This window comes from Lepidochelys olivacea (assembly GCF_965140295.1).
Source record: "Lepidochelys olivacea isolate rLepOli2 genome assembly, chromosome: 24".
In the NCBI taxonomy this organism is placed as follows: Eukaryota; Metazoa; Chordata; order Testudines; family Cheloniidae; genus Lepidochelys; species Lepidochelys olivacea.
The window spans coordinates 5,270,370-5,290,912 of record NC_140434.1 but is presented as its reverse complement, the minus strand read 5'-3'; the positions used below and the strand labels follow the sequence as shown (position 1 = coordinate 5,290,912).

At 52.0% G+C, this 20,543-nt stretch overlaps 1 protein-coding gene across 3 annotated transcripts in view; it reads left to right on the top strand.

Annotated features, from left to right (window-relative positions):
• The window catches only part of PAQR6 (progestin and adipoQ receptor family member 6), a 28,977-nt gene extending 8,642 nt beyond the window's left edge, over positions 1-20,335 (top strand). For 2 of the 3 annotated variants that reach the window (XM_084613138.1, XM_084613139.1), the window contains 6 exons: positions 2,879-3,006; positions 4,836-5,041; positions 6,575-6,701; positions 10,287-10,383; positions 12,526-12,670; positions 13,371-20,335. In XM_084613138.1, the coding sequence (XP_084469264.1) occupies positions 2,879-3,006; positions 4,836-5,041; positions 6,575-6,701; positions 10,287-10,383; positions 12,526-12,670; positions 13,371-13,642 (975 nt within the window). In that variant the 3' untranslated portion in view covers positions 13,643-20,335. Of the gene's footprint in view, positions 1-856; positions 1,246-2,878; positions 3,007-4,835; positions 5,042-6,574; positions 6,702-10,286; positions 10,384-12,525; positions 12,671-13,370 lie in introns of all 3 variants that reach the window. The other variant, XM_084613137.1, reaches the window with a different exon arrangement.
• Positions 20,336-20,543: the final 208 nt, after the last annotated feature.

Below are 20,543 nucleotides of genomic sequence, written 5' to 3'. Positions count from 1 at the left end.
ACCGCTGTATTGCTCTCCCAGCAGATATCAGGAAAATTAAAGTCACCCATGAGAATCAGGGCATGCGATCTAGTAGCTTCCGTGAGCTGCCGGAAGAAAGCCTCATCCCCCTGGTCCGGTGGTCTATAGCAGACTCCCACCACTACATCACTCTTGTTGCACACACTTCTAAACTTAATCCAGAGACACTCAGGTTTTTCTGCAGTTTCGTACCGGAGCTCTGAGCAGTCATACTGCTCCCTTACATACAGTGCTACTCCCCCACCTTTTCTGCCCTGCCTGTCCTTCCTGAACAGTTTATAACCATCCATGACAGTACTCCAGTCATATGAGTTATCCCACCAAGTCTCTGTTATTCCGATCACGTCATAGTTCCTTGACATCACCAGGACCTCCAGTTCTCCCTGCTTGTTTCCAAGGCTTTGTGCATTTGTATATAAGCACTTGAGATAACCTGTTGATCGCCCCTCATTGCCAGTATGAGGCAGGAGCCCTCCCCTCACAGACATTCCTGCCTGTGCTTCCTCCCGGTATCCCGCTTTCCCACTTACCTCAGGGCTTTGGTCTCCTTCCCCCGGTGAACCTAGTTTAAAGCCCTCCTCACTAGGTTAGCCAGCCTGCTGGCAAAGATGCTCTTCCCTCTCTTCGTAAGATGGAGCCCGTCTCTACCCAGCACTCCTCCTTCATGGAACACCATCCCATGGTCAAAGAAACCAAAGCCTTCTCTCCGACACCATCTGCGTAGCCATTCGTTGACTTCCACGATTCGACGCTCCCTACCTAGGCCTTTTCCTTCCACGGGGAGGATGGACGAGAACACCACTTGCGCCTCCAACTGCTTTATTCTTCTTCCTAGAGCCACATAGTCCGCAGTGATCCGCTCAAGGTCATTCTTGGCAGTATCATTGGTGCCCACGTGGAGAAGCAGGAAGGGGTAGCGATCCGAGGGCTTGATGAGTCTCGGCAGTCTCTCCGTCACATCACGAATCTTAGCCCCTGACAAGCAGCAGACTTCTCGGTTTTCCCGGTCAGGGCGGCAGATAGATGACTCAGTCCCCCGGAGGAGAGAGTCCCCGACCACCACCACCCGCCTTCTCCTCTTGGGGGTGGTGGTCGTGGAACCCCCAACCTCAGGACAGCGCATCTCATGCCTTCCAACCAGCGGAGCCTCCTTCTGCTTTCTCGCCCCAGACATATCATCTGGTCCACTCTCCGCAACGATACCTGTGGAGAGAACATGAAAGCGTAAGCATGTAAAGCATGTAATTGGTGCATACAATATGGAGTGCAATCTGTTAAATTAGGAGTGGGGAGATGAAGTGAGTGGGGATGGGGTGCAGGGACCAGGGTTAGTTCTGGTTTTATTTAGCATCTTTATAGGTGATATGGGGAAGGCATGTTAAATGAAATTCACATGCTACCAAACGGGGTCAAGTTGCAAATACCAGGGAGGACACATGCTGTACTAAAGGGATCAGCTATGGGAGCAATAGACAAAACAAGATTCACCTGAAGAAAGACGTAATTGATGCATCTAGGATGAAAAACAATTCAGCGCACACAGGGCCTCCTTTACCTCTCCCCAGCCGGGATGTAAATGGCGAGGGACCACAATGGAGTTAGAGCAAGGGTTCATGAGGAGTAATGTCACTGAAGGCAACAAAGGCCAGTTGGGATAAATCTGGGAGAATCAACAAAAGAGACAGACCTGGGAAGCAACTGGTGGTAAAGGCTTTAAAAAGCCCATGTTAACTTCCTGAGCCTTATTATATTGGAAGGAGGAGGCTGTTCTGTGATGTGGTGGTACCATGGGTAGGCACCGTCTTATTGTTCTGTTTGTACAGCGCCTAGCACCCTGGGTTCCTGGTTCATGTCTAGGGCTCTGGGATGCTACTGTGATACAAATAATAAAAATCTCTTTAGGAGAGGACAGTCATTACACCCCCCCAATCCCTATTCAGCAGGGACCCCCCCCCCAACACACGCACACTTAGTAAATTGCTGATTTGAACAGTGTGGCATTTTGCCATCTTTCTCCTATTTGTCTGCTTGTTCAGATTCATTGTGTCCTCCGTATTCAGAATCTTATCCCCAGGGGGTGTAAATCTGCCCCATTCCACTGGAGCCAATGGGGCCAGATCCCATGCATCTGGTGTAAATAGATGTCACTCCATTGGAAGCACTGGGACAGATCTCCAGCTGGTGTCAGCGTAGACCCTGATTTACACCAGTCGAGGATCTGGCCCACTGTTCTTTGGGATGAGGTCTCTGTAGAGCACTCAGTTTAGCAACATGCAGTGAGTGAAATGACTCCGACTGGTGAGGACAGGCTGGGTGGGTGGTGGGTCAGGTCCCTTTCCCCGGCTGAACTTTCTGAACAGTGAGCATAAGCCAGGGTCTGTTCCCGGAATCCCAGCCCTGCCCCTCCCACGCAGTGGTGATTAAAGGGCGGATTGTTGCATCCTGGGTGGCCCTGCGTCTCCCCTCCAAAGAGAGCTCCATGCAACTCCCAGCACAGAAGCCCACGTGGAAAATCCCCCAATAAAAGAGAGGGGCCCTGATTCTGTTCCTGATCCAGAGACAAAACACCCCCATGCTGTGGGAGGCAGCGGATAGGACTCCGCCCTGTGGGGTGGGAGACCTGGGTTCTCTTCCCAGCTCTGCCACTGACCTGCTGGGCGATCTTAGGCAAGTCACTGCTCCATTCTGTGCCTCAGTTTCCCCATCTGTACAATGGGGCTGTTGATACTGACCTCCTATGGAAATCATTTGGTGATACTGTATAGGGATGTCCCAATGTGGATTTCACTCACTAAGGGATGAAATAATGCCTCCTTTTGGTTCCCTCTGACCTGGTGTGGCTTTTCTCCCCTGGCAGATCTTCTGGGAGGATGGCATCATGTCAGGCTACCGCCATCCAAAGAGCTCTGCCTTGGACTGCATCCTGAGCTCCTTCCAAATGACCAACGAGACTGTCAATATCTGGACCCACTTCCTCCCGACCTGGTAAATGACTGGCTGGGCTGCACCAGATGAAGTGTGGCTTCTCGTCCATGGGGCGATGCCCGTCCTGCCTGGGCGCACGGACTCCTTCAATGGGGATACCTGTGGGAGGTGGGGGAATATTTCAGCTAAACACGTCTCTGTCGGGAAATGCTGATGGGTTGAAACTCTTCGTCCCATTTCTGAATGGGAAATTTCTTTGCTATCTTGAACTTTCATGGGGGCGGAAAAACTATTTTGCCACCCGGCTTTATTAACTGGTCTTCACTGCTGAAGCATGGAGGGGTGCCAATCTATTGCCCAAAGCTTGCACGTTATTACATGGGAGATGGGACTCAACGGGTCCTCCTGGGTCATAGAGTCCAGTCCAGGCTATGGCAGGCAACCCTATCAGGTCATCCCGTTAAGAAACTGATCAAGCTCCATCTTCAAATCAGTTGATTGTTTGCCCCAACTCTTCCTGTTGTGCCAACGGCTCTTTGCCCAATAATCAATATGAAGAAACGACAGCTGGGCCCCCAAGCAGCTGTTAACTCTTCGAGGAATCCGTTCCAGCAATGGAAGCAGGGTGGTCTAGTGGCCAGACCAGGGAACTGGGAGTCATTACTCAAGGGTCCCATTCTTTGGCCTCTGAGGGGGTGTCTACACAGCGAAGAAAAACCCCTGGCTGGCCCGTGCCAGCCGACTCGTGCTCGTGGGGCTTGGCCTACGCCAGTGGTTCCCAAACTGGGGTTTGTGAACCCTTGGAGGTTCGACAGAGCCGTCCCTAGGGACCCTGGGCGCTGCTGCCGGCAGCCCGAGCCCCGTGACCATGACTTCCTGGCAGAACAAGTTTAGCTTTGTTGTAGTCGTGAGTTGTTTGCCTGGACTGCTCAAGACCTGAATGCTTGTGAGAGGAACTCTTTATTTGAATTGGCTTCTTAAATACCTTCCTGCTGTTTCATGTCTGGTACTCCTTGATGAAACATGTAGGAGGCTGAATCAAAGTAGTACAAGCTACAGAAGTGAAATCTTGGAAGAGCGTTGCCGTTTTCATAATGTAAAAGAATTAATCATGTAATGCTAAATAATAATGTAATGATAAATAGTGTGTAATAAGCATGTCCTAAAAAAACCAAATTATTTCCAAGATCACTGCTTCTATCATTTATGCTCAGGTAAGGGACAAAATCCCTGGAAATATTCATTTTTAGGAGGGGTTTTTGTGAGATTTGATATTTTCGTGTAAGGGGATCACGGGCTGTTAAAGTTTGGGAACCACTGGTCTACACAGGGCTGTTTCACTGCAGTGTAGACTTTACAGCTTGGGCTGGAGCCTCCCACCCCACAGGGTCCTAGAGCCCAGCCTTCTGCCTGAGCCTGGACACGTACGTTGCAATGAAACAGTCCTGCCCTGCGAGTCCGAGTCGGCTGGCATGGGCCAGCCCCGCGGGTGTTTAGTGACTGTGTAGACATCCTCTGAAAGATGGTGTCTAGTGAGTAGAGCAGGAGTCAGGACTCCTGGGTTTCGTTCCCAGCTCTCCAAAGGACCGAGGGCCTAGTGACTAGAACGGGGGCTGGGAATCAGGGAATGGTGTCTAGAGCAGGGTGTACGGGGAGTCAGGAATCCTGAGTTGAGTCCTGTTCTGTTCTCTTCATCTCTGCCTCAGTTTCACCGTGTGGGAACTGGAAATGACAATGCTGCAGAGCTTGACCTAGAAACTCCAGAGGTCTGGTTCCCGGCTCCCTATTCTCAGAGGGTGTGGAAAGTTGGCCAAACCTCATAAAGGTCTGTGGGGGGCGCTATAGTCCCTGTGATGCACCATCCCCATTTGTGCCCGTTGACCTCTCAGGTATTTTGTGTGGCGGTTCCTGGTGCTCTCCTCCTCCCTGGATTTCTGCAGAGACGCCTACAACTGGCCTTTCCTCGTCTACATGTTGCTGGTCTGCCTGTACCCCTTCACCTCCAGCTGCGCCCACACCTTCAGCACCATGTCTGCCCACGCCCGCCACATTTGCTACTTCTTTGACTATGGAGCCCTTAGCCTCTACAGCCTGGGTAAGTCCGAAGCTCCCACGTGGCAAGTGGCCAGGGGCAGCAAGTTAAAGACAAGGCCAGAGGTTCTCTGGGCTTGTATCTAGGGAGGGGCTTGAGCCACAGAATTCAGCTCTGGAATCTGGATGCCCTCGCCAATTGGATCCACGGTCCTGGGTCAGGTGCAGCTCTGTTTAACAGCCTGGCCTTTGGGAGTACGCTTCTCCTTCTGGGTCAGCCAGGCAACACCCTTGGCTGCTGTAAATCAGCATCGTCCCATTGACTTCATGACACCAATTTACACCCAGGGGAGATCTGCCCCTGATTAGTAAATCTCATCACATGAGAAGTACAGGCTCTCCTCTTTTTGGTTGAGAGCTCTGAAATGTACTCTCAGCCGGCTCCCTTTCCAGGCCCCTTTGTGCTCAAACGCAGCCCCCTGGGCTCTGGAATCTGCTCCCCAGATCGATCTGCCAGAGCCAGTCTGATTTCTCAGTGTTGTACTGCCCTAAAGCCTCTCTCGTTTCCCCCTGAGCAATTGATCAGTTTCAGTTTGGGGAGTGAGTTCTCTCTGTGGACTAGGTTTTGCCAGCACCCTGAAGTCTAAAGCAGGGCAAATAACAGATTTTTTTTTTTGATTCACTGGCAATTCTGGAAGAAAAATTAAATTAAAAATTGGACTCCCAGTGAATCAGAAAATCCAAAACATTCCATTTTGGGTTGAATGAAGCACTTATTTCAATGGAGCATTTTGTTCTGTTTTCTGAGCATGTTTTTGAATGTGTTTTTAAAAAACCAACCACCTAAAAATGGCAGGAACATTTTGAAATAAGCAAACGGAAATGTTTGGTTTCAGAAAATGCCGAAACGGAACTTTGATTGTTTGTTGGAATCTTGTTCCAACCGAAGCAATGTGACAAACTTGGCATTTTGGGGGTCACCGAATCCACTTTGCTGTTGCCAAAAAAATATGTTTCCGTTGAAAATCTCTGCCCAGCTCTATTAAGCTCCCAAAGGCGGCTTCATAAAGTTGGCTGGTTTCCCTGCCACTAAGCGACTAGCACAGGGGTGGCCAACCTGAGCCTGAGAAGGAGCCAGAATTTACCAGTGTACATGGCCAAAGAGCCCCAATAACACCTCAGCAGCCCCCCATCAGCTCCCCCTGCTCCCACCGACAGCCCAGCCGATCAGCGCCTCCCCCTCCCTCCCTCCCTACACCTCTGGATCAGCTGTTTCATGGCAGTGCAGGAGGCTCTGGGTGGGGGGCGAGGAGGAGCGAGGGCACGGCAGGCTCAGGGGAGGGGGCGGGAAAGGGTGGAGTGGGGGGAAGGGCCTGTGATGAGCCAGGGGTTGAGCAGTGAGCACCCCCAGAACCCCCCCCCGCCCATTGGAAAGTTGGCACCAGCCGCTCCAGCCCCGGAGTCAGTGCCTAGACAAGGAGCCGCCTGTTAACTTCTGAAGGGCTCCGGAGCCACAGGTCGGCCGCCCCTGGCCTAGCAGAATGTGACCTGAGTCTTGTCCAATGCCGTCCCATAATGTAGTGTGTTTGTGTTGTAGGCTGTGCTTTCACATATGGAGCCTATGCGATGCCAGACCGTTGGGTTAACAGCACTTTACACCATTACTTTGTACCAATGGCTGCTTTTAACTCATTTATCTGCACCAGTCTGTCTTGTTACTCCCGGTATGTAAGGGTCTATGCAGTACCAAGAACGTATTATGCAAAATATCAGGGCGTTATCCATTTCTCTGCTGTGCAAATCCTCCTTGCATCTGTTTCTTTATGCATAATACACTAACACCCCAGCCAGTCAGCAGATCTGTCCTATTCGCTTGTGAGGCAAATTATTCCAGCACTTCACACCCGTACAACCCTTGATGATTTCAGCAGGGGCTGCACTGAGTGGGTCTCGTGCATGATTTCACAAGTTGTTTTGAGTGCAGTGCCGAGTTGGCCGGTGGAACTCCTTGCCACAAGATGCCACTGAATCCAAGAGAACAATCTATGGTTACATTACATAGGATAAAAACAATAGACATGGGGTTTCAATCTTTCAGGTCGTAAGCCAACCTTTAGCTGACAAGGGGTGGGGAAACGTCCCCTGTGGTGGGCAGGTTAGTCCATAATTATTCACTGGGCACTTCTTGCGCCTGTCTGAAATGTCTGGTTTTGTCCACTGACAGACAAGGTGGGCGAAGTAATATATTTTATTGGACCAACTTCTGTTGGTGAGAGAGAGACTCTTTCAGGCTTACGCACGGCTCTTAGTCAGGTCATCCACTCTCAGAGACTGGATACTAGTTCTCCTGCCCTGGCTGATTTCACTCAACTTGCTTCAGGCAAAGGGTAAAATCCTAGCCTATTATATCATCTGTTCTGTTGAAAGCATGTGCCTTTATTTAAAATGGTGATCAAACAAATCCCTTTGTAGAGTCATAACCGTTCAGTCTTTAAACGGAACCCGTAGCCAGGTAGCATGAGAATTGGCATCTAGGGGTGAGAGCAGCGGATAGGGTGTCTGGCCTGGACTCCTGGGTTCTATTCCCTACTAAGTCACTGTCTCACTGCCTGACCTTGTGATAACTTCCATTCCCTGTACCTCAGCCTCCACCATCCCCCAATCATGGGTCTGTCTACACTGCATGCTAAGCCTAGGCTCTGACTCAGGTTTGAGCCCTAGTCCTTCTTCCATCCACTCACACATCAGTCTGACTCGACTCAGCAAGGACTCAGGTCCTCAAACCCTGCTCTGGGGGTGGATCAGAAAGAGTCCCACTGACTCGGGTCATTTTTGCAGTGTGGATGCAGCTCAAACCGCAGACCTGCGTCAGAAGGTCGGCGTAGCGCAGTGTGGACGTGTTAACGTGGCTGTGAGATGTTGGTCCAGCAATTGTAAACCTGGGTTTCCACTGCAGTGTGGACGCTCAGACGTGGGCTTGGAAACAGTCCACGAAGCTGCCTCACCAATGTGGGTTCACAATGCAGAATAGACATACCTTAGATGGATAAATAATACTACATACCCCAGAGGGATGGGGTGAGAATTGAATGTCCAAGATTTCCAAAAAGTGGCAATTGGTTTCAGAAACCCAAAGGGGCTTAATTTGCAGAATCTCTGGACAGCCCAAACCCCAGCTGGCGTCTGTGGGAGCTGTCTGAAAATACAGCCCCAGGGCCTCTTGAGCCGGGCACCCAGACGTTGGTGCCAACTTCTGAAAACCGTTGACCAGATGGACGCGTAAAGCACGTTGAGATCCACAGATGGAAAGCAGCAGGGAGAGATGCAAAGTGTTATTTAGTTCAGCCCTCCTGGCCCCAGAAGTGCCACCTGCCAGGAACTAAACAGCTCAGTGGATGTGGAAATAAATGAGTTTTGGTTATATTTCTGGGCCATGACAGACTTCCAAGGGAAAACAGTGCACGAGCCTGCAGGTCAGTATCTCTCCTGCTTTATGCAGTTGGAGGGAAGTGTTGTTAATCACTGTAGGTCTAAGATCTCCTGCTTTCCCAGGTTGCTCCCACTTTGAGCTCCGGTCTTAATTTTTCCTTGATGCTGGTCTGCTCTTGAAATTGACGAGAGCAGCTGCTGCTCCCTCCGGGTCATTGGGCCTCAGTCCCGAAGCTGGGAAATGAAGTGTTTTTAATTTCAAGGGGAGGTTCAGGTCTGAAATGTGACTTTGTACTAATGGTCCTGTGTGGAGCTGGGGTTTCTTGCCTCTCAGTTACTCCAGATCAAACCTGGTTTTGTTCTCGCTGCTGCTTCTCCTTTTCATACATTGTCACTAATAACAAAAACCTTTCAGGCCCATGTTGTGCCATCAGGGACTCATATGCAGTCTTGTTGCCTTCAGTGGGTTTATACAGCTGATTGGAACTAGTAAACAATTCTCCTGCTGCAGCACGAGAAATAAAATCCAGGGTTAATGGTGCTGTACAGGGTTATAGGAGGAGTACAAAACAGCATAGGCTTATAGACAACACTGCCTACCCACAGATCTGCTGAGAAAGGAGTTTTGACATTGTAACTTTCCAAAAGAGAACGGCAATTTTTCTTTTTTTACAAGCATATTTTTCACCATAACTTGAAACAGAAATGACCAGGAATGGTGTCCAAGTGCTGTTATGCAAGAATGCAGCCAGACTTGGCAACAATTATGACTTATTTTCACAACATTCTCTGTGCAGACTTCAATTGTGATCAAATGCCATACATTTCCAGGAGTGGGAGGGGGAGAGGAAATCAAGCAACATTCTGGATTTGGTTATCTGAAGGGATTATATGAATCACAATGAATGGGATGCTTTCACGTTGTTTTTGACTCCCTTCATTAGCCTTTTTGTGTTTAAAAAAAACCAAAACTATCCAATTTTTACAAAACCTTAAGAGCGGTGATAAATGTTCCTCTCTATATCGCCAACCAAATTCCCAGGTTGCTTTCTTGTGCATGAGATCTTGAAAGGGAAATTGACTAGAAACAAAAATTCCCTTGCCTGGCTTGCTAATGCATCTTTGTGTGAAATTCACTAGGAATAAAAAAAATTAAACTGACCAGTCTGTGCATTTTCCAAGATGCGTGAATTGCAAACAGTAAATTAATATTTCAGTCTAACATGAATTTCATCCTGCTTTCTGTTCTTAATCATTCAGGCTTGGATTTCAAAGGTGACTCGAGGGGATTTAGGCACTCAGTTGAAAGGCGTTTGGTGTCTGAGGCCACTAGGGACCCTGATCAGATTAGCTATTGCAGAATAAACTATTAGACAGTAGCCGTTCCAGAATAATTTGGTGTCCACACAGTAATATGGACTAAAAGACACTTGTTACAGAATAATTGAGGTGCTTCCAAAGCAGAGTAATTATTCCAGAATAAAATCACTTTTATACTGGAATAGAGTGCCCACATTGGAACTGTTACAGAATAGCTTATTCTGCAATTGTCAATGTCTATGTCGACAAGACCTTTGTCTCCTTTGAAAAACCAATCCCAGCTTCAGCATGTGAGGGTTCATTTGAAGTAATCTACTTGTGATCATTGCTATAATAATCTACGCTAATAAACCAGGGCACCGGTAAAATAGTACCGGGGTACTGCATTTTCCAGGCTAACCCATGCTGGCTTCTGGGGGACATAGGGGTCTGCCTGGGGCGATGCAGTTAGTTTGGTTTGGTTTCAGCATCCATTCCAGAACTGAATTTAGTGAGGCTCATTGGCAGCCCTTAGTGACTATGTGGCTCTTAATTCAGATCTCTCCCTGTGTGATTCCCAGTTTCCCGGAATTGGAGTGTCCCCGGCTGAGCAAGGTTTTACGGACAACGGCCTTTGTGTATCCCTTTGTCTATGACAATATCCCGCTGTTTTATAGGGTAAGTCAATTTCAGGAGCAATTTGGGGTGGGGCTCCCTTGCCCTAGGCTCTGTAGGGAAATTTATGAAGATACCACCCTTGATGCAAAGAACTTAGTCCAATACATTCCTGTACACCAGCTAAGAGACCTCAGCTAAGATTGGGTCCCATTGCAGTGGGTGCTGCAAAGCCACCACCCCATAGAGCTGACACTCAGGGGGAGAAAGGAAGCATTATTCTCCCCATTTTACAGATGGGCAAATTGAGGTACATTTTTTTCAAAAAGGACTAGATTTGCTTTGTTTGCTCTTTGGGGGCAGGGTGTCTTTTTTGATATGCATCCTAGTCCAGAACTGGAGCCTCCAGATGCTACCCCCATACTAATCATAACCGTGACGTCTGGATGTGCACCATGAGACACCTGGAAGAATCCTGACTTCCTAAGAGCGGGGGCTCAGCACTGTCAGCAAATCAGTCCCTTTGAGGTGTCTTGAGTTGGTGGGGGGCCCAAATTGCAAATTGCTGTTGCAAATGCTGTCCCCGTCCCCACTGGGAGGCTGTGGGAGCGCCAGGGAGGCGTGGGACTCAGGAGAGTGGTTGGAACCCAGGAGAAGGCATTTCCACAGGAGACCTTAACAGTTTTTAAAAAGGGAGTGTCTCTTTAATGCCTCCTGCAGTGTTATGGCCAGCGATGCAAACAATAACAGCTTCCGTGGCTTGTTTTCCTCAGCAATGCAGGATGTGACTCATCCTTCCTAGAAAGGAACCGCTGGGGCTTTGAATTTGCTCCCAGCAGCACTAGCAGGCAGTGGCTAGGTTTCAGAGGGCATGGGCTCGGCGGGCGGAATACAACAGCAAAGGGAAATGGTTCTTGGTGCTGTGGGATACAGGGGTGGGTGAGACCTTCCTGCTCCTGGATCTGCTGCCGTAATCCGCACCTGGGACTGGTCTACACCTAAAACTTAGATCGACCTAGTTACGTCACTCAGGGATGCAGAAAAGTCAACCCCCCTGACCCCCGAGAGACATAATTAAGCCTGGTATAGACGCTGCTGGAAGAATTCTGCCATTGATAGCTACCGCCACTCAAGGGGATGGATTAACTACAATGATAGGGGGAAAACCCCTTCCATGGCTGTAGCAAATGTCTTCACTATTGGGGCACAGCCGTAGTGCTTGTAGGAGAGACGTAGCTAATGTTACGTAGCTGATGTGGGGCTCTATCCCTTCAGTGGGGCTGGACCACCGAGGTGTTGAGCCTGCTACAGCACTGGCTAGCGGAACTGGGTCTCTGAGCTCAGTGGGTAGAGGTAGTGGGTTGTGCTTTTTGATCCCCAGGTCCCAGGTTGGATCCTGGCTGTTGACCCTGGAACCGTAGGGTTAAGAGAGACCACAAGGGTCGTCTAGTCTAACCCCCCTGCCAAGATGCAGGATTTGTTGTGTTTTAATGTCTGATGACCCACCCGGGGTACTGCATTTCCCAGGCTGACCCACGCTGGCTTCTGGGGGGAGGCTCGGGGGTCTGCCTGGGGCGATGCAATTGCCGGAGTGGGACCTAAAGAGTTAGGCCCCGCTTTGGGAAAATACTTAGTGCTGTAAAGTAAGCAGGATGGATAGAGCCTTGGGGTTTGCAGTCAGGAGAGCTGGGTTCTATTCCCAGCCCTGCTACTAAACCTGCTGGCTGATCTTGGGCAAGTCACTGCCCCTCTGTGTGCCTCAGTTTCCCCTCCCTGTCTTGACTAATTATACTACAAACTTTTTCTGTGGGTACGTACTGTGCTGGGGCCTCTAGGCAGCACCCGGCTATAAACGACATGGAATGATACAAAGGAAGGCAAATGTTTTGCAGTGTCAGGCTTTCCTGGTGTGACACTTAACTCTCACCAGGCTTAGTGCTTCTCACTAATTCATCCTCATGGCTTCTCGCTGAGGTACGCCGCTGTTCCCATCCTGCTTTGACAGAAGGGGAAACTGAGGCGAGGGAGGGAAGTTACTTGCTCAACTGAGTCTGCAGGAAAGCTGAGCATAGAACCCAGGAGTCCTGACCCCCAATGTAACCAGTAGACCGCACTCCCACAGCCAGGTTAGAACCCAGGCATCCCCACTGGTCTTCCCTACCACTGCTTCTCCTCTCTCCCGCCCCATCCCCATTTGCCCTGCAGCTTCTGTTCTGCTTTGGGGATGGCTGCACCTGGAATGATGCCACCGCGGGTTACTTCTACCACCTTCTCTTTGCCCTGCTCACCGGCTTCCTCTTTGCCTCCCACCTGCCGGAACGCCTGGCGCCCGGGCGCTTCGACTTTATTGGTAAGTTGGGGGGGAGAGGAGACCCGGCTCCTGTACCCCAGACCGCTTTGCAGGAGCTGTGCCCCTGTGTCTCGACACCCTGTCGCGAGGCCAATCGACCATGGCCAGCAGGGCGTGTCGCACTGTGATGGCTTCCCCCCTCCTGCGGCCTCGGCCCCCCTGTTCTGCCCCCAGTTGCTCACTGGGGATTCCAGGGGCCTGTGACCTGCCCCCCATGGAGGACGAGGTGCCTGACCATGCCTCACCCCCTGGCTATCCCAGTCACCTGGACACTGTAGACCCAGTCATGCTCAGGAGCCCAGCACCGGACCCCCCCCGCCCCACTGTCTAAATCTGGAGTGACTCCATCCACCAGCCTCCCTGTCACTTAGCGACCTATGGGGTGAATCCCAGGGAGTCGGGGTGTGGGGGGCAGGCCAGGTGCAGAAAGGCCCTTTAGAGCCTGGGGCCAGCTGGGAAAGGGAGGAGGGGTGTTTTCTTGGCATCCCTCTGTTCCCATCCCCCCAGCCCAGGTCCAAGCCCCACACCAGTCCCTTTCTAACCTTTTACCCCACGCCAGCAGCTCAGCCCCTTCCTGCACCCTACACACACACACCCCTTACTCCCACCAGCCAGGTCCCTTCCCCCACCCTACCTGCCCCTCCCTGCATCACAGCAGGGGGTGATGACTTCCCCCCCCCCGCCACTTATCTCTCGGCAGGGCACAGCCACCAGCTGTTCCACATCTGCGCGGTGGTGGGCACTCACTTCCAGCTGGAGGCCGTCCTGTCGGACGTGCGCTCGCGGCAGGCCTGGCTGAGCACCCGGGCCCCGGCACCCGCCTTCTCCGCCACCTTCGGCACCGTCAGCCTGGCCCTGCTGGGGAACCTGCTCATCATCGGGGGTTTCACCGTGGCCCTGCTACGCTGGCCGGGCGGCTCCTCCATCCTGCAGAGCACCGTGCCCGAGGCAGGCCGCCCCAAGGAGCAGTGACGCCTGCCCACCCCCAGAGACAACGGGTGAGGGCGGCTTGGGGTCTGGGCTCAGAGGGGGCTGAAGGGAGAAGGGCCCTTAGCGTGTGTATGTCAGTGCCTGGCGGGATCCACCTCTCGTACCTCAGGACAGCTCCGTGCGGGAGGGGCCGTGCCCTTGTCACAAGGTTCCCTGACGAGCGCTCCCTGAAGTGGGGGTGCTCTAACCTAGGGCTGAGCCTCCAACCCTAGATCCAGCTCTCACCATTAGCCCATACTCCCCGAGAGCTGGGAGAAGAACCCAGGCGTCCGGACTCCTGATCCCCTGCTCCGACCCCCTGTAACTGCAGCTGTCCTCCCGTGAGGCTGCGGACATGGGCCGCTGGTATGTCACCAGTGATAGGAGGCCTCCGGAGATATTTGTGGCCATTTGGCTTTGGGAACTGGGCGTGATCCAGGGTTTTCCCCTGTCCCTTTATCCCCTGAACCAAATCCCAGGGCTGATGCTGTCACCTTCTAGCCCCTGGATGGCTTGAAATCCAAACTGGAATGGGGCAGCTTGACTCCATTACTGGCCAGAGACAAGATGAGAGGCCACAGGTGGCTTTAGCAGGACTCCTGGGTTCTATTTCTAACTCTGGGGAGTGTGATTTTTATGGCTAGAGCAAGGGGCATAGGAGCCAGGACTCCTGGGTTCTATTTCCCATTCTGGAAGGGAGCCTGGACCTAGTGGATAGAGCAGAGGACTGGCAGCCAGGACTCCGGGGTTCAGTTCCCAACCCTTGCATTGACTCAGTGTGTGATCTCGGACAAGTCACTCCCTGCTCTGTGCCTCAGTTTCCCGATCTGTAAACAGGGCTAATACTGCTCACCTACCCTGCCCAAAGACCTTGGAGATGCTCGGATGAGAGGCAAAGCAGGGGCCCTACCTAACCGGCTAGAAACCCCCATGTACAGGATCCCCACGTTTGCGTAGGCTCACACCAGTCGCTGGGGCGGGCCAGGTGCAGCTGCAACCACCACCTGCTCATCCCCTTTCCCGGGGCAACTGGGGAGGTGAATTTCGTAGGTTGTCCTTGGCCCCGGGCCTGTGTTTTGGGCTCCCCTGAGTTTATCTAACTAGCTGCTGGCCTCTGTCACTAGCTGCCCATCGCCACCTCCCACTAGCTCTGCCTGCTAACCGCAGAGCCGCGTCGGCTCTCTCCTGGCTGCCCCGTCAGCCTGCCAACATCTCACCTGCACTGTCCTGCATCCCCAAGGGGAAGAGCTTGATGCCAACGTGCCAGCTGATGCCCTGGGGCACCAACCATCAGAGCCACACACAGCCTCTGGTGTTTGAGCTAAACAGCCCCCTCCGTAGCTGGGGGCCGTATCTGTGGATCAGGCTTGGAGAGGGCCCCGTGGGCAAGGGGCTTGGTGGGTCTATGGACCGAGGTGAATCCTGTCCTCCGCTCTTATGTTCCTTTTTTACCTACCGATGGCAGGAGAAATCTGGTGGGTGCCACCCACCCCGGGTGACCCAGGGCTCTTCTGCGCTCTCAGGAGCAGGGCTGCCAATTTTGGTTGGACGTGTCCCCGGGGAGCAGGGGGTCATCACATGACGTAATCTTGAATGAAAGATTCGTCTTTAATTCCTGGAGAGTCCAGGGCAATCCTGGAGGGTTGGCAGCCCTAGTCAGGAGGGGCTGACATGAAAACCAGGCTGGGGCAGGGGGAATGTGGCAAAGATTTCTGTTTTGCAACAGGGCTAGTTTTGGTGGGAGAGCAGGCTTGATTCAAATCGAGATTGTTAAACCTGCATCTGGCTGAGAGAGTGTGTGTGTGTGTGTGTGTGTGGTTTATGGTGTATTTGTGTGTGTGTGTCTCTGTCTCGCTCTCTCTCTGTGTGGGGGGGTTGTGGTATATTTGTGGAGGGGGAGTTACAGTGTATTTGTGTGGGGTAAGGTGTGCGGCGGTTTACGGTGTGTTTGTGTGGGGGGTGTGTGCACGCATGTGGCTTATGGTGTATTTGCATGTGTGTGTCTCTGTGTGTGTGGGGGGGTTACGGTGTATTTGGGGGGGGGTGCGCGTGGGGTTTACGGTGTATTTTTAAATCTCCTTCCAGCTCTGAGTATAAAATCTCTCTCTCGACTCCCCCTCCACGACCTGTCCAAGGAGAAGTCCATTGTCCCCTCGCAGGTGATGCCGACAGAGGGTTTGCACTGCAGCCCGTCTCTCATTTCAGCTCTCCTGTTGCATAGACTCTGCGCTCAGCTTGACACCCTGGCCGAAATCTGCCTCCGGATCTCTCCCTGAGGGTGTCTGCCCGGCAAGCTGGGCATTGTGATTGCACAGTGCGGGTGGACAGAGGTTAGCTGGAGCCAAGCTAGCGCTAGTCTGTCTGCCCTGCACTGCGAATCACACCGCCGCCTGCAAGGCAGACATCCCCCCCGGCCCCGGAGGGGCTGACGGTGCTCGGAATCCGGCCCCGGAGAAATCCGTGCGCTCGGAGAGGTCAGCTTTGTAGCGAGAGCGCTGCACGAAGCCAGCCCTGCCAAGCGCTGCCCAGCTGGAGATCCCCACATGGCTAGAGTCCAGCACTGGGGGAACTTGTCCTGGAGAGTCCTCAACAGCCATCAGTCCAGAGGGGGTAGCTGAGAGGCGTTACGGTGTGTTTATAGGGCCTTCGCGACAAGGCCAAATCATCCGGAGAGGTAAAGGGGGGAGACGTTGAGGTTTGAGTAGGGGGAAAAAGCGAATGACCCAGCCTTGGCTCAGTGTGACAGTTATTCTGGGGTGTGTAGAGCTGACAGGGTGCTAGGAATAGGCCCTAGGCTGGTAGAAAGATGGCGTAGCCAGGGCAGCAAGATGAGTAGTTTTAAGTGGTTCCCAGTAGGTGCTGAGGAGGAGCTAGTCAAGGCAGCGAATGCAGTAGCCAAACTTAAGAGGCCTGATTATTTTCCACGCCTCTCCTGGCCCTTGTGTGAGTGTGAGACACTCCCAGATCAGAATGGTGGCGTGTTTTCACTAGTGCAAGGAACGGCAGGAGGAGTGGGAGGGGCGCAACGTAGAATCAAGTCTTAAGATGCTTTAACACTCTTGCATGGTGCTTATGTCCTTCTGTTTGCAGGTGGCTAATTAAAGGCTAATTAAAAGGCTAATTAAAAAGGCAGGTGGGAAGACCTTGTTAAGCAAAGAGAACAAACCCCCGAAGGCTTGGCTTCTTTGGGGACTCTCCTGGACTCTGTTCCCCACTTTGAGGCGGCCCCTGTTGGTGCTTCCAGCACCCCCATTCTCTGCACTAGATTAGGGTCCTGGCACCAGCAGCTGTGCCGAAATCACTGGAGATCCAGCTGCTTCAAATAGGTCTGGATTTGGGCCGTTGCCTCCCTCTGTGCTGTCTCTAAAGTGCCCAGCAACTGATCTTGGCTGTACAGCTAGCGGGTGAGATCCTGGCCACCTGAGAAACCAGTGGCCAAACTCCCAGTAACTTCAACCGAGCCGGTGTTGTACAGACCATATGTCAGTCTCTCTGCTGTAGGGCCCGATCCTGCACCACTGGACTCAATGAGAGCTTTGCCCTTGATGCCAGCCCTGTGTGGGATGTGTGTGGCCATGCACCGGCCCGTCGAAAAGGCTGACTAGTCTGGAACTCCCAGAGGCAGGGCTGTGCCAGGCCCCTAGCGGGTCGGAGCGGTGTGTTCGTTGATGGTAACTCTTGGAGCTCATCTTTCTCCACCCACCGACAGATCAATTTCCAAACAAACTCAAGCTGCTCCACGTGGCTGGCCAGACTCCCAGCGGGCATTGGCTTCTCTCCTCCCTGAGCTGGGCGCGCACCGAGTGTTTGTGATCCGGGCTGCTCCCAGCCACTGGGCCGGATCAGCCCCAATGGCTTAGCCCTGAAGCCTGGTGCAGAAGACGGAGGCAGATGCCCTGGGTCTTAGGCAGCCACCTAGTGGCATTGTGTATGTACTGCCTTGTTCCTTCCCCTCCTTGGGTTGGCTTGGGGTTGCCTTTTTTCACACTAATCATTTTTGCAAGGCTCCCCTGCAATTAATGACCCGTTGCCCCACTTCTCCCACCTCCTGTTGTACTAGACCTGACCTCTGACTAGTCTTGTACCTGTACCAGATTAACCCCTCGGTGCATCTAGGCCTGTATTCTCCTAGGAGCAATGAGTGATTCTGTTTCAATGACAGGTTTCAGAGGAGCAGTCGTGTGTCTGTATTCGCAAAAAGAAAAGGAGGACTTGTGGACTTGAGCAAATAAATTGGTTAGTCTCTAAGGTGCCACAAACCCTCCTTTTCTTTTTGTTTCAATGACAGGCAGTCCCCCACTCCCCCCCACAATCCAGGCTGAGTCCGAGTGTTTTGAGACGCCTTGGTGCTTTCTGTGCTAGATCGGCCTCCATTTACCCAGAGGCTGGACTAAATCCTCAGCTGGCGTAAACTAGCATTGCTCCACTGAAATCAATGGAGTTCTGCTGATGAACACCAGCTGAGAATGGGGCAAATCTTGTAGTTTGGCGCCCTGGCATTATCTACTGCTCTAACAACTCACCTTTTTCTCTTAAAGAACCCAGGTCCCTCTCTGGCTATCCTGTGTTCCTCGGGAGATCCCGAAATGCAGATAAATGTCTGCATGAAGCCAGTTTAGCAGGGGGTAGATTTACAGCATTAAAGCTCTTGTGTGTTGCAAGGGGCTGCCTGCGATTCTGCTATGCTCCTGGTATTTATCACCCGTGTGGCCAAGGGACACGCACTTGCTTGTCAGATTAGATTTTTTTCCCCCACCTTCCTCTGTAGCTAGAAGCCTGCCAATAGCAGCAACAGACACAGCAATCTGCACGGTGAGCTGTGCCACTTGTCGCTTATTTCTCACGGAAGGGGCCTCAATTTAGCTGCCCTGCAGGTCGGCACCAGAGCAGCCTTCATGGTATAGAATCAGTCTGACCAGCCGGCTGTCCTCTCCCTGCCTGAATTCAGGGAAGTGTGGTCATCTGGGGGTTAGATCTGGAATATTGTGGGTGTGGGTCTGTCTGTCTGGCAGGAGGTGGTTGTTCCAGCTCCAGGTGAGAATGAGATCTAGTGGTCAGAGCAGGAGATTTGGGGAGGGGTCAGGAGTCTCCTGTCGGTGCTGTTGCTGACTCACTGGGCCTGTACAGAAGGAATGGCCCAAGCGCGGGGCCGTGCGTTGATATGTGAAGCTCAGAGTCCCAGTTGTAGCTATTCCTCTGTGTAGAGGCCCCAATCCTGTGAATCTCTGAAGCCCCCGTAGCTAAGGATTATTCTCCCCTTCCCAGGATCGGGGCTGAAGGGACGTTTTTCTGTGGAGTAGAACAAACGGCTCCTCTCTGAGGTCGCTCTGCATTCGATGGGACCTTGCCAGAGCTTCTGCCTTAAACTCAAGACTGGAGAATCGCTTGGCAGGGGGGCCTAGGGGATAAAGCTGTGGATGGGGAATCAGGAGAGCTGGGCTCTTTATGTGGCTCAGCACGTGACCCAAGAAAAGGCATTCCTGCTTGTGCCTCAGTTTCCCCATTGATAAAATGGTGATAATAGCTGTCAGCCTACTTTATAAAGGGCTTTGAGACCAATGGATGGAAAGCGTTTTATAACGGCTGGGTATTAGACAACCCGGAGCTGTCGTCTTCTCCGTCCTACTGCATTTTGTGGGGTTGAGTCTGTGTTTCCTAAAGCAACTTCTTTGCTGTTTTCTGACGTGACGAAAGCGAGCACTCACTAGATCCCAGTGCGTTTTGTATTTTTCTCCCTATTTATTGTAGGTAGCGATGGTGGGGGTGTTAGTCCTGGCCTATTGATTTGGGGAGGGAACCCCAAATCGAAACTCGTCTTTGGAAGGGAAAGATTTGAGCCAGTGTCTAGGAAATACCCACTCCCATTGACTTAATTTATATGTATACTCCATGTGCTTTCTGGGCATAACACGTGCAACTAACTCTGAATGAAAGGCCTGGATCAGAGGACAGAAGCTGGCCGATGTGATCAGACCCAGACAGGTAAATATCAGGACCAGCTTTGATAGTGACTGCTGGATGTAGTGTCTGGGAATGGGGTGGCATTCCTTTTAAATAGGTTGTGAGCCCTCTCACGGGCCTTCCTGGGATGCCAGTTTGTTTCTTTGTTCTCTACATAAGGTTATGTTTAAACCTCCGTGACACACAACCACGATCACTGTCTCTATGCAAACATACCAGGCCTAGCTACGCTGCTGCTGTTGGCGTCTGAATTAGAAAGCCCACGCGTTATTTAAAGGGATCCAACCCAATTCCTCTGCGCTGTGGAATAGTCTCCCAAGGAAATCGTGGGGGGAATGTAGTGCAGGGAACCTCGCCTCCCCTGGTTCTAGGGGCTGAATGGATTCATCGGTGGCTTCTCCATTTCTATCTTTCAACGAGGTTGGAATGCACTTGCCGGGTGATATGGTTGCATGAATTTCCACCCCACTCGAGGGGACATGCTGGCAGTTGGAAGTTGGCTGCTGCCCTCCTTTGTCAATTAGTGGGTTGAGAGCTGCCGCTGAGATGGATTATTAATATTACCACTGTTGGGCAGGCAGCAAACCTGCCTGTCTCGGAGTCCGTCTGTCCGGGACAGCCCCTTGGATAGACTGCACTGTGTCTGCTCTGGGGGGGTGCTTGGTTTTTACCGGCATGCGCGTGTGTGGCATAAACAGCTTTAAATCAAAACTGGAATAAACTTTAGAACAAAAACTGGCTTGTTCGTTGTGTTGTTTTCCCTCTCGGAGGGGTCAGAGCTTCGGAGAGCAGCCCGGCTGCTTGCCTCAAAGAGGAAGGGCCAGCCAATTCCCTCGAATGCCACAAACCTTTGCCTAGAAGCTGTGATTTCTGTTAACACTGCTGGTTTCAGAGTAACAGCCATGTTAGTCTGTATTCGCAAAAAGAAAAGGAGTACGTGGGG